The 21,481-nt window shown below is 40.9% G+C and overlaps 1 protein-coding gene across 1 annotated transcript; it reads right to left on the bottom strand.

Moving 5' to 3' along the window:
• Positions 1-659: 659 nt before the first annotated feature.
• On the bottom strand, positions 660-19,028 carry LOC123773001 (tubulin beta-4B chain). Its single transcript, XM_045766464.2, has 5 exons — positions 18,893-19,028; positions 6,578-6,693; positions 5,423-5,526; positions 3,354-3,598; positions 660-2,530 (listed from the first exon to the last, which is right to left on the bottom strand). Exons 1-5 carry the CDS (start codon positions 18,947-18,949, stop codon positions 1,718-1,720), a joined length of 1,335 nt encoding a protein of 444 aa, XP_045622420.1. The 5' UTR covers positions 18,950-19,028; the 3' UTR covers positions 660-1,717.
• Positions 19,029-21,481: the final 2,453 nt, after the last annotated feature.

Consider the following 21,481-nt stretch of genomic DNA (forward strand, 5'->3'; position numbering starts at 1 on the left):
GTTCTCGCAGATGGTTTATCTCACTACTATCCCACTTCCAATAAGTGGATCATCAATGATGTGGCTTTCCATTGGCTTTGCAAGGGGGTTCAGTCGCCCCGAGGTAGATTTCTGCATGCATCGGGATGGAACCTGTGGCGTCCCAACTACATGGCTTTGTTTTCTAATTTATTCCATATATATTGTACTGTTCTGTACTTATAATTTTCTGTCTTTTGAATGCTACCTTATCAAAAGCTTTAGAGAAGTTGATGTATTATTAGCAAAATCATGTATTGATTTTACTAGATTGTGCATTGTGAGATGATAAAATTCCCTCAATTAGGAGTCCCAATCTGTTGCTGGATGAAGGTTCTGATAAGTGTACTCATAATATTACAGTGGTGACAGAACAAACTTCACTCATTCACTAGCTTTTTAAAGTCAACTGGGCTTAACCCGGCCGACTGAGTACTGTCGATCATATGCGCACACATTTTCTCGCAATTTTTTTTTTACTCTGATATTGAGGCAACCTTTAGCTAAATATTAATGTGAACAAATTATATAGAATTATAAACATTACTATTCAGTGTATTCATGGACTATGATACAGTTCAGTTTTTTACATGGCTGATGCAGTGTAGATTGCAATCAATGTCTGGAATAAAAAGACAGAACACCGTACAAATATCTTTATTAAAGACAAAACTGCAGTGGTGAAATAAAAAATTAATATCTTTCTACTTATGCTATGAAATAAAATGACAGTACAATATAAATCAATGTAAATGATTTGGGAGACGAGAAACAATTACTGGCATGTAATCCTGACTGGAAGATGGCTAGTAGGGGTAATGAGTGCAGAAATCAATTACTTTGGTGCTATAAAATAATATACTGTACAATTAAAATTCAACCAGTAAAGAATAAAATGTTTGGGTTACATAGAACATCAACCAATAGCGATGTGTATCTTACAAGAGGCTTTTTACTCTCAGTATTAAGGTGATGCTTACCTCTATATGTTGCTATTGAAGTTTAACAGTGCTTGATAAAACCAGAAAAATACTTCAAGCTTTACTTTAATGATGGCATGTAGAGGTAGCAAGGTTAATCACCAGTATCAAGACACCACTCTTGAAACTGACAATGACCCACATTTAATAAACTGATGGAAGTGTAAACCCCATACTAGTCAAGATCCTTACACTTTGCTTAACATTTCTTTGCGACTGGGTTTAGAACAAAGACTCGAAAGGGACACAGCCAAACCAAGATAGTGGCACAGTATAGAGGAGTATATGAAATGACTTTGTTCTTAACCAAGTTAGTCTGTGAGTGAAGCAAGTGAAAGACACCATTAGTCACTTGTCAATTGGCAGTGTATTAGCACGTTGTGTCATGGAATGATCTTCCACTTAGCTCCTCTCAAAGTATACACTAATTCAGATACATTACATTACTAACATTCACAGTAAATTCTTTTCATTCACTGTGAAACTTAAATACTGTAGTCTGAAACACAATGGCATAAACCATGAGATAAAAGATTATGAAAAAAGCGAGAAGTAGCAACCTAGAGGCATGTAAAGACATGTCTCCATGGCTTATGAGATCATTTGTGTTTTTGTTGATATCTTAGGCAAGCTGAAACTACATAGATAGTATCAACATAATCCTAATTACGAGCATGGCAACATTAAGGTTAAAGCCTCATACTGTTAACCTCAGAGATTTAGGCTTCCTCAGCATGCTCTTCTTCATCTTCATATTCCTCTTCAGCTGTAGCATCTTGATACTGTTGATACTCAGAAACAAGATCATTCATATTTGATTCTGCCTCTGTGAACTCCATCTCGTCCATGCCCTCGCCAGTGTACCAGTGAAGGAAAGCCTTTCGCCTGAACATAGCTGTGAACTGTTCAGAGATGCGACGGAAGAGTTCTTGAATGGCAGTAGAGTTGCCAATGAAAGTGGAGGCCATTTTGATTCCTCTTGGAGGGATGTCACAAACAGCAGTCTTCACATTGTTAGGAATCCATTCAACGAAGTATGAAGAATTCTTATTTTGAATATTAAGCATCTGTTCGTCCACTTCCTTCATGGACATACGACCACGGAACACAGCAGCAACCGTGAGGTAACGACCATGGCGGGGGTCACAGGCAGCCATCATGTTCTTGGCATCAAACATCTGCTGGGTCAGCTCAGGTACAGTAAGAGCACGATACATCTGGGAGCCACGGGAGGTGAGTGGGGCAAATCCAGGCATGAAGAAGTGGAGTCGAGGGAAGGGAACCATGTTCACTGCTAACTTTCGGAGATCTGCATTCAGCTGGCCAGGGAATCGTAGACAAGTAGTAACACCAGACATAGTTAGGGATACCAGATGATTAAGGTCACCGTAGGTTGGAGTGGACAGTTTCAGAGTCCTAAAGCAAATATCATAAAGGGCTTCATTATCAATACAGTAGGTTTCATCTGTGTTTTCTACAAGCTGATGAACTGATAAGGTAGCATTGTAAGGCTCAACCACAGTGTCAGATACCTGAAGGAAGAAATTATAATATTACAAATAAAGTACTATGCAACATGTATCTTGTAGTGTGTTGTGAAAATATCAGGTAATTGTAGGATTGAGAAAAGTGTATCGAGTTGGTTTGGCCATATTGAATAAATGTGATATTAGAGTGGCAAAGATAGTATTTAAGTAGGGGGGGGGGGGGTAGGAGGAGAAAAAGACTAAGAAGTTAGATAGTTGTGAGTGTGAGGAAAAGGGAATTGATTGTGACCAGTGCACGAAAATTAATGGAGAATTAGGTTAGGTGAAATAAATTTGTTGAAGCATATTGAATCTTTGGCATTTCAGTAAGTATTATAAATGACAATTCACAGGAAGGAGTTTACACCTAGTTGTATCATCTTGTAAGAAGTGATGAAGAACTGCTATGGACGGTTATATGCTACATGGGAGCCGGTCGGCCCAGCGGACAGCACGCGGGACTTGTTATCCTGTGGTCCTGGGTTCGATCCCAGGCGCCGGCGAGAAACAATGGACAGAGTTTCTTTCACCCTATGCCCCTGTTACCTAGCAGTAAAATAGGTACCTGGGAGTTAGTCAGCTGTCACGGGCTGCTTCCTGGGGGTGGAGGCCTGGTCGCGAACCGGGCCGCGGGGACACTAAAAAGCCCCGAAATCATCTCAAGATAACCTCAAGATAACATGCATTGATGCCTGCCCACTCCATGAAAGTGAGAAACGGGGTAATGATGACTGCAAACATTTATATAAACTATGTTTTTTGGAGTTTTGTGGGAAAATACTGGCAGCTAATATTTATAAATCATAATTAAGATTCTCAAACAACTTACTTTTGGACTAGGCACAACAGAGAATGTGTTCATAATACGATCAGGGTATTCTTCACGAATTTTTGAGATAAGAAGGGTGCCCATTCCTGAACCAGTGCCACCACCAAGAGAATGTGTAAGCTGGAAGCCCTGTAGACAGTCACAGCCTTCAGACTCTTTCCGTACTACATCAAGGACTGAGTCAACCAGTTCAGCACCTTCTGTGTAGTGTCCCTTGGCCCAGTTGTTACCGGCACCACTCTGACCTGCAAACACAAATTCATGTATTAATTTATGTTATTGAGGATGTCATATAGGTCCTGAGTTAGCTTTAATAATTAATTCCCTGACTTCCCATTGCTAGCATCAGGAAGCCTGATCGAGGTTTTCCTATGTCAACACCTAACCTTTCCCAGGATGCAGCCCATATTGATTGCCTTACTCCCGGGAACCTATTAAAGGTGAGGAGAGGCATCAGGTGAAAGAAAACGTACCCAATAATTTCTGCACCATCCAGGTATTGAACCAGACCCTCAGCTGTGAGCCGAGGACGTGGACTACAATGCTACAGGTGTATGGCATTGGTAATAATGCGTTATGGTTTTGCCATGTAGTGTATATTGATGAAAATTTTCTTAATTTTTTATCTTCTTCAGACAGATTACCATTCAGTATCTCGAGAATGACTCATGGTATTGACTTGTAACCTATACCATTTACACGGGATAATAAAACTGAGCTTTTGTTATCAAACATTGTAAACCAATGGCAACTATATTTTGTGGTAGCTTTATTTTGCTTGTGAGAGATCCTTTTTTATATTGGTAAAGGTCAAGACCAGAGTTGATCAGGAATGAGAAAACTAAAACACACCATCACATCAACACCCCTCACTCATCAACCCCACTTACCCCTGCCCCCCCAATACAGTCCTTAATGCTACATCCTTATCCCCTAGTTTGAACTCATCTCTGCCCCTCACCTACTCACCTACCCGGTTCACTGTGCCTCCATCCCCCCCACTTTTAATGCCCTCTTGCCCCCCCCTCTCTCTCTCACTCACTCATATTTCTATGTACTCACAACCTCGAGCAACTATCTCCCAGACCCCTGTCTACCATTTCTATCTACACCCGCGTCTCCATTCACACCCACATCTCCATCCATACCCCTACCAACACATCCCCACCTACACGCACATACAAACTCACACCCTTGCCTACATTCACATCACTTATACATCAATCTACACTTGCATTGTCATTTATATATTCACCCCCCCCACACACACTCAGGGGAAATTGATAGGGTAGACAAGGAGGGATTATTTAACACGGGTGATACACGAACAAGGGGACACAGGTGGAAGCTGAGTACCCAAATGAGCTATAGAGACATTAGAAAGAAGTTTTTCAGTGTCAGAATAGTTAGTAAATGGAATGCACTAGGAAGTGATGTGGTGGAGGCTGATTCCATACACAGTTTCAAATGTAGATATGATGGAGCTCAAGAAGCTCAGGAATCTGTACACCAGTAGATTGACGGTTAAGAGGCAGGACCAAAGGGCCAGAGCTCAATGCAAGCACAACTAGGTGAGTAGACAGATAGACAGACAGACAGGAATTTGCAGAGGAATCTTGTAAATTCCTCTTGTTCTTTTCACGAACAAGAGGAAATAGTCAAGCTAAAAAAACAGAGGTGCTGAAAAAATATTATAAAATTTTCTTTTGCAAACAATGGCAGACGGTTGGAACAAGCTAAGTGAGAAAGGTGGTGGAGGCCAAAACCGTCAGTAGTTTCAAAGCGTTATATGACAAAGAGTACTGGGAAGACGGGACGCTCGTGTAGCACTCATATCCTATATGTAGAATTGCCATCACTCACTCCCAATCAAAACAAAACCACCACCAGCCATATGACCCACACACCTGTTAAATTTTAGCCACCACCAACTACACACACACACACATATCCAATCACATATCCACTACCCTTATTGTCTGACCAGCCACACCAACCTCACTCCATCCACCAGAATCACCTACACTAAATATTTTCATTATATTTCGCATGAAAATCAAAGAGCTCACCAAATACAAAGTTGTCTGGTCGGAAGAGTTGTCCAAAGGGTCCGGATCGGACAGAATCCATTGTGCCGGGTTCCAAGTCCACGAGGATAGCCCGAGGAACATATCTGGTGTGATAAAAAATATGTATTAGTAAAATAGTTTTACTTTATAAACAATATATAATATTTCAAAACGGATTTACTTACGTTTGATAAAATAAGGCACAGTATTGCTGAACAAATACAAGTTAAAAGTTCTTTAACCGAGAACTTGTGTGCTACTCAAAACTTGCTAGGCTACTGCCTCAGGCTAGGCTCGTCCAGGCGACGGCCAAACCCAAAGAAGCCTTCATCAATTTTAACGGACTTCGTATTCTAAATTTGTATTTTCTCAAATATAAAGTAATATTATTGAGCCCTGGAACCTTACCTTGCGGCCAAAGGGGTTAAGGTTAAGAACCCCTTAACCAAAGGTTAAGGGGTTCAAGGTGCCCGCGGCCCGGTCTCTGACCAGGCCTCCTACACTACGTACATAATAGCAGGTGTTGAATAGTTAGGTCTAACCTTGGTTAGGTTCTGTTAGTGGTATTTGCAGTGCGAGAATGAAGCATTCAGAGAGATGGGATTTGAGCAGAAGACGTGAACGAAGTACTGCTCGAGGAAAAAAAAACACATCAGCAGCCCGTCCTCCAAACAAAGACCCAAAAGTGATTCCATGCACCCGCCAAACCCCCTGTTTATGAATGAAAAATGGTTTACATACGACTCACAACTGATTTCGTTCGAACACTTCCGGAACAAGTGCTTCACTGACGAATTTTGTTCAAACCACAACACTATAAATGCTTCACCCACGTACTGCAAATACAAATAATCGCCAACAGAACCTAAACACCTAACCTAACCTAAGTTATGCCTATATATGCACAATATGCTAATATATTATAATATTAATTTATATTTTAGAAAATTCCCGTTTTGAATGAACAGCATGTAAAAATTTATGAATGCGTCTGTGGGGTCGACCGCTGGATGTAATGGACTTAAGTCGAGGATGAGTTGCACATCAGTTAGGAGTCGTGTGTAAAGTGCGTTTTATTCATAAACAGAGATTTGGTGGCTGGATTAACCAGCATTTGTTAATGAGGACGGGTTGAGTACACACAGGAAGACTTACTTGCCACCCGTGGCTTCATTGTAGTAAACGTTGATGCGTTCGAGCTGCAGGTCGTGGTCGCCCCGGTACGTGCCTGTAGGGTCGATGCCGTGCTCATCACTAATGATTTCCCAAAACTGTAAAGAACACATTTACTTTAGATTAATGCAGCAGTTTGCGTGCATGTGAGCGTGTTTATGTGTTGGTGAAGATGGGAGTAATGGGCCATTATATATTAAACTTTTAAAACTGCCACAGTCGAGTCTGATCCAGACACATACTTAAGAGAAATACTCAAAAGATTGGCAGTTTTAAATTATTTTAATGTAATAGGCCAGTATATTTTTCAGTAAATGAGTTACTTACATATACGTTTTTAGTATATCAGTTTATTAGCACAGGCCAAGAATGCATAGTTTACCTAACATAATCAAAGGGTTACAGTTAGGTCAAAAGTTAAAAAGGTGTATACCTAATTTAACAACTAATCCTCCAATAAGACGCTATATATTCATACTGGTTAGTGTTTTCTCCAACAGTTACATCCCCGCTCCTGTGCCAGGTAAGTCCACTACGGGTTCACCATAGCCCGTGCTACTTGCAACTCTTTGTTCCCAGTAGCTCAATCTAAAACAACAACAGTGCTTTTTCTCATACCTTGCCTCCACTAAGACAGTGGAGGTAAGCTCATCCGCTACAGTATGAGCGGTGTAGGTGCACAGCTCATAGGAGGGGGATGGGATGCATAATAAATTACCTCAACTAACTGCACTAGCAAACTTCAAATAAACTATGAATATCATTTATTATCCGCGAATAAATGAAATAGCCACAAAGCCCCATGCGCAGTCATTATATATGATGAAAATTGTATGGAAATGCTTAGGTAAACACCCCAACCCTTTGCATAGACGCGCTCCAAGCTTTTGTTTTATCAAATGTTGTTATACTAAGTTGTTACTGCCATGATGACACGGATGAGGCAATTTAAGCGTCACGTAAGAAATCAAACTAGGCCTATAGGCATCCTTTATTGTCTCTTGTTAAAGCTGATTTTCTTTTTTGTTTGCTGAGATAGGCAATTATCAGGGTAAAGCGCCTAGCCAGCAAGGCTATATATGGCACTTGGAAGGTATATGGGAAGGATTACGGGCTATTCATCCCCGTGCCAACTCTTGGGTAGCTTAATCTTCATCAATCAATCAATATACGAGGGCAGGATAAGAGAACTGAACGATGGAACGCTGTCCACCCGCTTGGATCATCGGGAATGGAACGCCGACCCTGCAAGAAGCGAGGCTATCACTTTACCGAACAGTCCAAAGACAATGGACAAACTTTCTCGGAGATTTGCCTAATTTATAGCGAAATAATACGAGAATAGTTGACGAGTAACGCCAAAGGATGTTGACGATTTGGCGTCATCACCTTCCTAATTGATTTTTACAACGTAACTGAGGGAACAAAAGCAAGGCACCTCAGCACTTAACTAACAAGCGTCCAAGTTTATTGAGACAAATAAGATACATCACAAAAGAATAGAATAGCTTAGGTTATTTCAATATTGGGCATTTATCTAGCCACTGAATACCTTAAACTCAATGGTGGTGGAGTTATTTTCTGTGACTCTAAAAGTGCTCTGCAGTCTTTAAATAACCCATCACAATTTATGTCGGAAGTAGCTTGTAATATTAAACGGAATGTAATTTTTGCCAATGATAATAACTCTTGTGTGGATCCCATCCCATGTTGGAGTTGGAAAACATGACTATGTAGATCGATTGGCCAATGAGGCTTGCAGGAAAGAAAACATTGATTATGACTTTGGACTATCTAATGCAATTATTAGAAACATACAAATTAAAGAAATTAATTCAGATTTAGAACTAAGAAATGCCCAGAGACCTGGAAGCTGCAGTATTAAAAGTTATGACAAGTTTTGTAATGATAGGTATTTTGTATGGTCAGCACAGTAACCGGACCAGGTAATGTGATGTAGTCATTGCGCGAATTCGCCTTGGCTATAGACACATCTGGCAGGTTAGTGAGGCTGAGCCACTACCAGAATACTCAGTTTGTAAACTCTGTGATAAACCTTTAATGCATTCACTACAACACTATATTGTTGAATGTGAAACCGTAAACGTAAAGGTCTTTAGACCTCCTGGCCTCTTGTACCACCAACTGTGTAAATATTTTATTGACTCAGGTGTTCTGGATGACATCCTAACAATTTATCCAAAATTTGCTTGTCCATTTTAAAGAATGAAGAACAATTTTTATTTATATTACTACTAAGCTGCATCAGTTATGAACCCATCCCTGCCCTTGTGTGGCAGTGCACAATAGAAAGTTGTTTTCACATATCCATATATTAAAACATTGATTGTAACCATGATATATATGTACTTCCGCCTACAGTTTAGACCTATTGTCTTATGTATGACCCTCTGTCCTGCGTGACAGTGAATACCAGCATTATCCTCACTTTAATAAGACTTAATCGAAATCCTCAGATTAGGCAAAATTGTAATTAATTTTGTCAATAAAGATCTTAACAGTAATAAAGGTTATTTCAACCCTTCAGAAACAACACTTTCCTAAAGTGTTATTTTTATATAACACCTCCTCCTCCGAAATAAATACCCTCCTCCTAACAGGCGTCACCAAACTATGAAACAACCTCGTTTGTTGCTCGTTTGACAAAGGGACCCAAAATACCGCCAAAACATGACTTCCCGCCAATGTCTCTCGTGACACTGTCGTGGTGAGGCGGCGTGTAGTCGTCGTCGTGTGTTGGGACGACACTGCTAATTGTGTAACATACAAAATACAGTAAAACTTGTAGTGTGACCTCGTGGGGATAGTGATGGTGATGGTGTCGAATAGTGATGAATTCATTTAGTGATATGTTGATAGTGAAGTTGTGTGGTGGTATAGACAAATGGAAGCGAATTTGAAAGTGTATAGTGATTCATGCACTATCCTACACTTGTATTCGTAAAGTATGGTGCGGATTCTTAGGGTGATAATGAACGTGTTATATCGAAATACACAAGAATTATTGTGATGAGTTGGATTTTTATGCGCCTAGAAAGGAAACCAGAGTTTGGTGAGCTGGAAATAAGTGCCGTTATAATTTAAGTGATATAGTGAGGTGCACAGTGATATAGTGAGGTGCACAGTGATATGGTGAGGTGCACAGTGATATAGTGAAGTGCACAGTGATATAGTAAGGTGCATAGTGATATAGTGAAGCGCACAGTGATATAGTGAGGTGCACAGTGATATGGTGAGGTGCACAGTGATATAGTGAAGTGCACAGTGATATAGTGAAGTGCAGTGATATAGTGAGGTGCACAGTGATATAGTGAAGTGCAGTGATATAGTGAGGTGCACAGTGATATGGTGAGATGAACATTGATATGGTGAGGAGCACAGTGATATGGTGAAGTGCACAGTGATATAATACAGTTCACAGTGATATAGTGAAGTGCACAGTGATATAGTGAAGTGCACAGTGATATAGTGAAGTGCAGTGATATAGTGAAGTGCAGTGATATAGTGAAGTGCACAGTGATATAGTGAAGTGCAGTGATATAGTGAGGTGCACAGTGATATAGTGAGGTGCACATAGATATAGTGAGGTGTACAGAGATATAGTGAGGTGCACAGTGATATAGTGAGGTGCAAAGTGATATAATGAGGTGTACAGTGATCTAGTGAGGTGCAAAGTGATATAATGAGGTGTACAGTGATATAATGAGGTGCACAGTCATCTAGTGAAGTACAGCGATCTAGTGAGGTGCAGTGATATAGTGAGATGCAGTGATATAGTGAGGTGTACAGTGATATAGTGAGGTGCACATTGATCTAGTGAGGTGCACATTGATCTAGTGAGGTGCACAGTGATATAGTGAGGTGCACATTGATCTAGTGATGTGCACAGCGATCTAGTGAGGTGCACATTGATCTAGTGAGGTGCACATTGATCTAGTGATGTGCACAGCGATCTAGTGAGGTGCACAGCGAACTAGTGAGGTGCACAGCGATCTAGTGAAATGCACAGTGATCTAGTGAGGTGCACAGTGATCTAGTGAGGTGCACAGTGATATAGTGAGGTGCACAGTGATCTAGTTAGGTGCACAGTGATCTAGTGAAGTACAATGATATAGTGAAGTACAGTGATATAGTGAGGCGCACAGTGATCTAGTGAGGTGCACAGTGATCTAGTGAAGTACAGTGATATAGTGAGGTCCACAGTGATATAGTGAGGTGCACTGTGATATAGTGAGGTGCACAGTGGTTTAGTGAGGTGCATAGTGACACAGTAAGGTGCACATTGATTTAGTGAGGTGCACAGTGATATGGTGAGGTGCACAGTGATATAGTGAGGTGTACAGTGATATAGTGAGGTGTACCTTCTGAAGCAGCCTGGAAGGCTACACAGACAAGCCTTCCAGGCTTTATATAATCACAAGTCACAGTGGCGAGAAGTTAGAGTGGACCATCGTACCCAGCAACCAAGGTAAGTTCTTCAGTCATCGGGAGGATAAACAAACAAGGTAAGTTCTTCAGTCATCGGGAGGATAAACCCTTCACGCCAAGTGCCTGACCCATCATGGACGAGGAGGAGGTGGTAAGTACAACTTTGTTCAAGTTTACATGATTAACAAGTGTTGTGGTGTTGTCAGTAAGACACATCTCGTCCGCCTGTCAAGAGTCGTACTCTTGCAAGAGTAAATAACTTTACTTTTTTATTATGCAAGATGGCCCACGGATTATTTTTGATTGTATTGAAGAGGATGCTTTTCCAGGCCAGAACTGTATGGGTGAGTATTTGTAACTTTAATAAGTTTTTGGTGCTTTTTCTACTTATTAGTTCCTATATGTTGAAACTGGCATTTTTGCACCTTTCTGGATAATGAGTAATTAACCAATGTATTCCTATTTCTTTTTTATGAATATATTCCTAGCTTTTCAAATGGTAGCCTTAATTCTCTTAATTTCCTTCAACATACATCTAAATAGCGGAGCTTAAGATATTACTCAGCCGGATAATACATATTATCCGGCCATCAAACCGTTGGATTGAGGGCCGGACCTAAAAGGAATATTTAGGGCTGCCAAAGATGCTAATAATAACCGTAAGTATATATATATGTGGTGACATGGCTGGTTACACTGTCGAGGTTACACAGGCTTGCACAACCTGTATAAATAGTATACTCTGGGTGTATATTGTGTGGATATTGTTGACTCCAGGTAGCCTGAGGAACGCGTCTACCTCTCTGAGAGTTATTCCGCCTACCGGACCTGATTGAGAGGTCAGAGGAAAGATATATATATATATATATATATATATATATATATATATATATATATATATATATCACTATTTCATAAGCGGTGGCTTATGAAAACTCCACTCTTTTGAGTACAGTTTATTCCTGTCTGCCACTGACTGGGGTTAGGCACCCAGAAAGGCAGGCACCCCAAAACAGCCCCCCCCTTCCCCGGTAGAAAAATTGCAAATGTCAGTGAACAATTTAAAACTATGAACAGAAGCAGAAATAGCCTAAGCTACTCTATCCCTTTGAGATGTATTTCTTTCTTATCTCAATAAACATACTTGAACTTGAGTGCGTCTGGGAACACTCAACGCTTAGGTTCGAACCCTCATCAAGGCTCCTGTGGATTTGATCGTATAATGACAATCATGTCATTATTTGTATGAATATTATTATTAATAGTCACTTGTGTTAATTTGGTTATTACAAGCAAAAAATGCATATTTTACTGTAGTTACATGTGACAGTGTGGGACTTGCCTTCACCTGCAGGCCTATTGTATATCATTATTAATACAATAAAATATATTATTATAGTATTTTATTGTTTTATTGTTATAATTAAGATACATCATAATGATATTACACAACTTAATAATGGACATTACGTCACTTGATAATGGACATTACACTTGATGATATTACGACTTGATAATGGTCATTACACTTGATGATATTACGACTTGATAATGGTCATTACACTTGATGATATTACGACTTGATAATGGTCATTACACTTGATGATATTACGACTTGATAATGGTCATTACACTTGATGATATTACGACTTGATAATGGTCATTACACTTGATAATAATAATAATGACCTTTCAGATGGTCATTACACGACTTTATAATGATCATTACACTATTCGATAATGGCCAGGACACGTGATAATAGTCTAGGGCGGACTGAAACGTCGTCATTTACTTTTCAGATGTATGGATTGGGTTTTTCAAACACGTTAATGTGACTTATTGCCACAATAACTGCAGTTGCACGCATTTCTCCTGCCACATAGTAACACGAAAGGGCTCTGGGGACACGACAGGGCTCTGGTAACACGCTCTGGTAATGCTCTGTTAGCATTGCGAGTAGAGGTTCGTGCTTCAGGAAGGAAAGGGGAAATTGAAGAGGGTAGGGGAGCTAGGAAAAAATAGTGTTGAAGGAGGAACGATCAATACAGTCCATTTCATTCACCTGGGTTCTAGGAGACTCGAACCGTGGGCCCCCACGCGTGTGGGGGCCGAAGCTCTATCGACCATTTATGGCGAATTTAGATTTTTCGATCAATACAGTTTCCTGGGCCGTCATCGCCAACCTGCCTTCCCCTTAACCTTCTTCCCCCTCATTTCCTCCCCCTCTTCCCTCATAATCTCCTCTTCCTGTTCCCCCTCCCTCTCCCCACCTTCACATTAAACAAATTTGCAATATTTCGTCATATTTACACTGAGATAAATTTGCACGGCGGCCACACAGGTGCGGCGTCTGGGCGACAGCCGGGGACGTCGACGCTGGCTGGGTCCCGGATCAATAGTGGCCGGCGCCCGACCCCAGCTGACCTTGCCACGCCCACTCCCACCACGTGACTCATGCTGACCTTTCCACGTCGACTCCTTCCACGTAACCCATGCCGACTTTGCCACGCCCACTCCCACCACGTGACATATGCTGACCTTGCTATAATCACTGCCACCACGTGATCCATGCTGACCACGGCTGTCATGTCATGCGGGACACATCTCCCCCCACCCAATAAGACTCATTCTTAGACACGTTGGCAGCGGGCGTCCCAGCTGCGCGTTGCCTGCGAGTCGTCACCATCAGTGACAAGCTACACTAGATCTTTGGGTTCACACTAACCTGACTTTCTATCGCACCTCAGTAAACAGTAGGGTCTTGCCTGTACTAGCAAGAAAATTATGACATAGTGACGTCGCACAACTTCTTCACACCACGTATGAAAAAAAATAGCATTTATCTCTTCCGTTAATTAGATTAGGCTGGGTTAAGTTTTGTTGGGTTAGGCTGGGTTGGGTTAGGTGTCTTTAAAAAGAGATGACATGGGGTACATATTTTTTTCAAGATCTAGACTCTAGTAAAGCCCGTAAAACACCCTTTTGGACTACTGCACGGTAATGTGGCATAATATAGGGAGTAGCCTCTAGCCCCCTCCTGGTCTTCCTCTCAACCATGGCACGCGTGGCTCGTCCCTTGTTCCCCTGACTGTCGTCTCCCTACACGTGTTGTCACTCAAGCAGAGTGAAAACCTCAACATATTCCTGGTCGACCCACCTCATGAAAATCTTAAGATCTTTAAGGGAGTCTCCAGAAAGTTCTGATTATACTCTTTTATAAAACTCGTGAACAGTGTGTAATAAACAAGTCTGTTTGTGACTCGATTCCTGCACACGACACGTTTGGGCATACTTCCTTACACCTAATGCCTCTGTTCGCCAAGCAGTAAAATAAGTGCCCAGGAGTTAAGGAACTGTTGTGGGTTGTATCCTAGGAGATCATTCGTTGGCCTTAGCCTTAAAGAAGCCTTGATAAGCCTGTAAATCTGCTGTTGTATTCTGTAAAGAATGATGCCGTGATTAAAGTAATTGCAAAGGTCAAGGTGCCTCGTACTAGTAGGTCTCAAGGTCTAATGACTGGACATACAATAATGTAGTGTGGGATCATGACCCAGTTTCTACTCACAGTTTACACGTGGAGGACTCAGGATTAGGAAGTTAGTCGCTTGCAGCCACCTGTCCGAGGTAACTGTAATCCAACCTGGTCCTGGTAATTGCTATGTCGCACTGCCAAGTGGATGTTTGTGCTCCCCGTATATAATCAGATCTAAACAAATAGATTTTTAAACTTGTGATTTTAGCCCTTTGAGATGAGCGTCTGATTTCACTCCAATTAGACTTGAATGTTTGGAGCAATATAGTTTTGAACAACGAAGATGAGGGTACCTAGATCTAGTTCAATTTCAGTTTTGTTACATGCTAATTTGGTTGCTGTCTGTTATCATGATGCGTTGTATCTGAGATGGTGTTCATACGATGAAGACATCTTGGAATCTGTCATTTAAATCTTCTCATATTTCTCATCATTTAGCGTTAACTATCCACTTCTCTTGGTAAGCCTTAACCATTTAGTGGTGTATTGTGGTACTTTGCCATCTTATGTGATGTGTAGCACTCTTGGTTGGTCATACCTTAACTTTGGGCAATGTAGTTTATTTAGTTTATTTCTGAAAATTGTCAGCAATTACCATTACCTAGCCTCAGGTCCTGAGGCTAGGTAATACAGATAGTTACCAGCTATCAGCTGGATAGTATTAAAAAGTCTGAATACGAAAAAGAAATTTAAAGCCAAAATATCAATGCCTAAATGTTCGGAATGAAGTAAGTAGGATACTAGGATTTACTTCTAGCAACGTTAACAATGAAACAAGGCTATTCTTCAGCTGTATGTTCCTGCTGTTAGGACAAATTTAAAGTATGCAGTTCAATTTTGGTCGCCATACTTTAAAATGTACTTGAATTCCCTAGAACGTATTCAGCGAAGGATGGCAAAGGTAATCTAAAGAGTTAAGTGATCTTTCATATCAAGACAGATTGAGAAATTTAATTTACATTCTGTAGATCAGTGAAAAGTTAGGGGTGACATGATTAAAGTGTACAAGTGGATGAAAGGGTATAACAAAGAGGATACACAATAAAATCACAATAACGTGATAAATGACAAAATCTTTGGATTGGTTACCAAATCGGTTCCTCCAGGTTCCTGATGGGTCCTTTTATCATATCATGGTCCACGGGTGAGGCGTGCGTCTGGAATTATCCAGAACGCTAGTTCAATCCCACCGTCCTGCTCCGTAGATTTTTCTCAAGATCTTAATTAAATACATCAACACAAAATAAAACACGAAACAATGAATATAAATTGGATAAGTTTAGATTTAAAAATGACCGGAGAAAATACTGGTTTCGGAAACCCGGCGGTTGATTTGCAGAACAGATTACAAGGTGACATAATAGATTTGGGATCACTTGGTTGTTTCAAGCGTAGGATAAACATAGCTTCTAAATTCATCGATATATATATATTTCTCGTATGGGTCAATAGGCCTTTGCAGTTTCCTTAATTCTTATGTTCTCCTATTTCTCTGCTCCTCTTCTTATGTGTACTCTGTTTTTGTTCCACTTTATTCTTAAATCTTATTTATCAGTTACTTTTTTTCCATTCTTTCCTACTTATGACTTTAACTTCTTTCCATACTTCAATAGGCAATGCACTGTTTTCCTCCCTTGAGACTCAATCCTATCGTTGGAGAATCCTCCCTTCAGCATATAAACATTTGTTTCATGAATTCTTGTTCTTCCTGATCTGCTCTTCCATCTTGTCTTTCATCTCTACTATAACCTCAGATGTCAGCACACAACAGTCACTGGCACCTACTGGTGCTTGCTGGTCTGTCCTTTCTACATGTGCCTCATGAATAAAGATGAGATCTAACCTTGAAGACGAATCACATCCTATAAATCTGGGTGCCTCAAGGTGCCGATAGTGCTACGGTCTCACGTGGGGTTCAGGGTTCGAGACCCATACAGCCCAGGTGAATGGAATGTTTATTTCCACGGAAGTGTGGATGACAATTTATAGGTGCCTCTTCGTTTCCACTAAGATTTCCAGTTTCTCATTCAATTTTTGGGTGCTTGAAATCACCCATAACTAGGACCTTTCCCATTCTAAAAGCTTATGGTTACCTAGTTCTTGTATTAATGTCTTGAAAAAGACATTAATACATTTGCTGAGAGATTGTAGGATACATAACTTCCTCAATTTCCTGGTGTCAAAATTTGTTCCATGTAATTCGTGACTTCGTTGTTTGGCAGCCTACTGCGAGTATTAACTGAGGAGACATTGCAAAATTATAAGCCTCCCATATATTAGCTATAGCACAGTGATCTACGTCTTCAGCTCACGACTGGGAATTCCAAGTTCGATCCCCGGGCGTGACAGAGAAGGTTGGGCACGTTTCCTTTCACCTAGCAGTAAATAGGTACCTGGGAGTTAGGTAACTATTATGGGTTTGGAACCTGGGGGACCTCGACAAGCCTAATAGGCTTCCTCTTTCCGACTATAGGAACCATGAAACGGATCAAAGTGTAGACCAGTGGAGACCAGTGTGGCTGAAGAACAAAATGTCAATATTAAAGCACATGGAGCTTTTAATTTTACTCTCACACAGCGCATGTGCATCCCTGTGTCGCCCTCGATAGCCGCTGTTACCCGTGAACAGCACTTAACTCAGTGTCTCCCATCTATATTCTCATCTCAGAATGACCAGCTTTTGACTGTTGGAGCTAAGGACATCTAGTATATTGTGCACTAACTGTTCAAAATAAAAGAACCTTCAACCTATTCTATACTCTATCACTACCACGGACGCAATGTACAAGATATAGACTCTTACCCTCAAAAAGTTCGTTTTGTACTAGTGGAATCCTAAAAGGCATAGCAAAAAATGAAACATAGACCTTAAACCTGACTTAGACCTGAGAAATGCAAACTTATACCATATTTTCATCCATAATAACTAGACAGGTACCCTACTTTTTGGATGACAGATTGAGAACTACAGTATAGCTCTGAGATATAGTGAATCTACACAAGTTATTTCATTCATCATGCAAGAATAGCAACTTACATATGGTTCATGTAATAAGACTGCCAACTACTGGATACAGAATAGGTATGGGTTCTATAATTAACTAATTAACAAAACATAGTATAATCTGTTCATTATATAATAAAATAAATTGGCACTCCACTCAAAACCTTGTACTGTTTTCACTAGGTAAACTTGCCCTTCAAACGTTTTAAAACCTGATCAATTAAAATGACACGAAAACCAGTGACCATGTGTGTTTTCATATATCAATAACTTGATCTAACGAAAAAAAATGCAGCGTTGTGAAATTTTACAAGTATTGGTCTACTGTACGAAGCTTCTGTATCTATGGGTTTAAGTCGTTTTCTTAGCGAGAGTCGACGTAGGAGAACCATAGTCGACGTAGGAGATATATAGTTGACAATAATTATTGTACTACATCAATAACCTACTTTGATAATGTTGAAGCAGCCGAAACACATCGTATTAAAGATTGTTCAATATCGACAGTGTTGACCTAATGTGAAATCATGTCAGTGTATGCGAGGCTCAACGTGGATGTTCTTGGCGAGGTCGGACAGTTAGCTCTCAGCCTCGTGCCCCTTACCGGTATCTCCCAGCTCCCAGCCTCGTGCCCCTTACCGGTATCTCCCAGCTCCCAGCCTCGTGCCCCTTACCGGTATCTCCCAGCTCTCAGCCTCGTGCCCCTTACCGGTATCTCCCAGCTCCCAGCCTCGTGCCCCTTACCGGTATCTCCCAGCTCTCAGCCTCGTGCCCCTTACCGGTATCTCCCAGCTCCCAGCCTCGTGCCCCTTACCGGTATCTCCCAGCTCTCAGCCTCGTGCCCCTTACCGGTATCTCCCAGCTCCCAGCCTCGTGCCCCTTACCGGTATCTCCCAGCTTCGTGCCCCCCACCGGTATCTCCCAGCCTCGTGCCCCTCACACGAGGAGCACGATACAGTTGAATGACGTCAGATCTTACAGGGACAACTGTATCCCGCAGGCTACAGTGAGCTCACGGCAGATGTATGGGCGCCTATGACAGCCGGACTCCTAAGCTGGAGCTAAACTATAAATGTGCTATTCTGTATAGTTTAAAATGACAGTTTAAGCAACATCCCCCCGGCATTATTTCTGATGCAATAACGTAATACTAGTTACATCCCCGCTAGCGTGGTGTAAACACTACTATCACTGTAAATTCCGTGTGTATACTACAGGTTCAAATGGTGTAGAACAGTAGCCTAGTCTGTCACCATCAAGGTCCGCCACACACCACAAAAGATATATACAGCCACACACACACACACTTACTTTGGCTCCGATCTGGTTGCCGCACTGCCCGGCTTGAATGTGCACAATTTCTCTCATGGTGGAGTAATACTAGACTATCACTGTAAGGTTCTCGGGTTTGAATGAGTCGGTGATGGCTGCCGCTCGGGGTTATAACCTACCCTGGCCAGTCCGCGCACGCGCCTCTCTCAAGCCTGCCAACCTGATTCATACTTCAATTAAGACTTAATTACTGTGTTGGTTGTAAATTGCAGGAAGGGAGAGTTTATTAAATCTTAGTTTGTTATTATTCGAAGCCTTTTTTTGTTGTCGGGGATAATACTAGCTTGTGGGAAGAGATGTTGTTTGGTGTGATTCTTCATCATGCAGTTGCCAGCTATGTTGTATCGATTTTGGCGCAATCAATGAGAACACGCCCATATTGGATGCCAGACATATATAAATAAGCTTGGTTCTTCTGTATTGCACATATCTATAAGGAAAAAGTGATGTATTTATAAACTTTTATGTAAAGGAGGTGAGGAAGGTGATGGATGAACAGAACTTGACGAATGGCCTGGTGACGTCAGATGCTGCTCAGGCTCCATCACTGACCTGCATCATGCAAACGCAAGTTTTAAACTTGATCTTTTTTTCAGTTTTACATTGTATTATCAACTTTGACATACGCCAAATTCAGTATTTTCAAGAAGTGTTTAAAGTGAGCGCCGCAAATCATTCCTACTGTAGCCGGCTAAGTGTTGTTATAGAAGAAGCTTGCAATTGTTGCTTTATACTTCTAGAAGAATCCAACAAATTCTTGTCTTCTTTATGTGAATTTCTATCAAATACTCATGACTAGCTAAGACCTGCTGACCTTATAGCACTGCACAGCAACGAGTTGCAATGTTGTAATTAAGAGGAATCATACAAAAACATGTATATACGTTAAACTTACAGTTTTCCGTAAATATGTACTGTATATAGTACACCATGCATGGAGGAGCAAGTATGACTGTAATCCTTCATACAGCATAGGATAGTAACACATTGACAGCTGTGTTTACCTAAGCTTCATAATAAAAAAAAAAATGCGTGGTGGGGGCGGCCTGCTGGCATCTCTCAAACAAGGGTTGATTTATTTGTTTAAAATTTATTCTGATATTAATTAGACTCGTCTGAATAATTGTCCAATATATATTATACATCTTTTGTTATTTAATAAGCGCATACGACTTAATAACCCGTTTAAAAAATTCTCCTCGCTAAGTAAAAAGTCGTCAGTCCACAATTTCTCTAAATTAAAGATGAATAATAGTAAAATATAAATGTTTCCACTAGACATGATTTATATTAAAGTGAATATAAAAGCAAGCGAAGGTATTGTGATGGGGTACATGGGCACTTCCTCCCAGGGTGACGTGACGCAGAGTCATCTAGTGAGAGTCACAGGGCAATTCACGAGCGTACTCCGTAATTTAGATCAATTTTCCCCTGTTGTCACTGAGATAACAATGTTTTTGCCTTAACGTATTTAAACATAGGTAGTAAAATACAAACCTTACATTTATATTTTTTGTTTTAAAGAGTTGAATAAACTTGCCCGAAACGCTATGCGTACTAGTGGCTTTAAGTATTGTATGTACTACCTCTGTCTTTAAATCTAACAGAATGTTTGTACTGTAACGCTGCAGCGATGTATGTACTGTTCCTATATAAATTATTATTATTATTATTTGATGCAAACTCTTGCTGCTTCCTTACGAATTAGCCCCAATACACTTCCTTTATACCAACAGGGGTGTGATATAGATATTTATTTATATCATAAATATTTAGGGCTCCGAAAAACGTTTAAATATATAACAACTAATAGTATCTATTGTAGTTATGTGTGAATTATGACTAAACACCCCCAAACACAATTAATCAAGAGTAGGTTTTGGGTGTAAGGAATGTAACTAATTGAGTTTAGCTACATCTGGCCTGGTCCCGCAAGCCTAACACTGTAACAGTAGACAAAGATCATTACTGTAACCTGATTACGTTCCAGGACGGACCGAAACCTCATCACTTTCACACATGTCACTGGTTTTTTGTTAATAGCACTGTGTTAGCTGCTGTATCCGGGTATACTGTAGTTGCATTGACTCTCATTATTAATACGGGATTGGCAAAAAATATCTTCTCATCGACTAACACAAACATTACCACTGGCTCCCTCCCTCTCTCCCCCCTTAATACAGATATTAAATTGCTTGTAACGCAATCCCTTAATGTCAGCAAACCGCAGATAATAGGGAAAAAATCCATTTTTGTATTAAAGGCACATGGGAGGTAGGGTAAGAGACCAGAGGGCGACGCCTCCTGCTCCCAGCCGGGCGCCAGTCAATATTTGTGTCTGAAAATCTTGTTGTTCCGTTGTTGGTGAGGTTCATGACACGTGCTCCCCTGTTGGTGAGGTTCATGACACGTGCTCCCCTGTTGGTGAGGTTCATGACACGTGCTCCCCTGTTGGTGAGGTTCATGACACGTGCTCCCCTGTTGGTGAGGTTCATGACACGTGCTCCCCTGTTGGTGAGGTTCATGACACGTGCTCCCCTGTTGGTGAGGTTCATGACACGTGCTCCC

Source organism: Procambarus clarkii, chromosome 81, assembly GCF_040958095.1.
Source record: "Procambarus clarkii isolate CNS0578487 chromosome 81, FALCON_Pclarkii_2.0, whole genome shotgun sequence".
Lineage (NCBI taxonomy): Eukaryota > Metazoa > Arthropoda > Malacostraca > Decapoda > Cambaridae > Procambarus > Procambarus clarkii.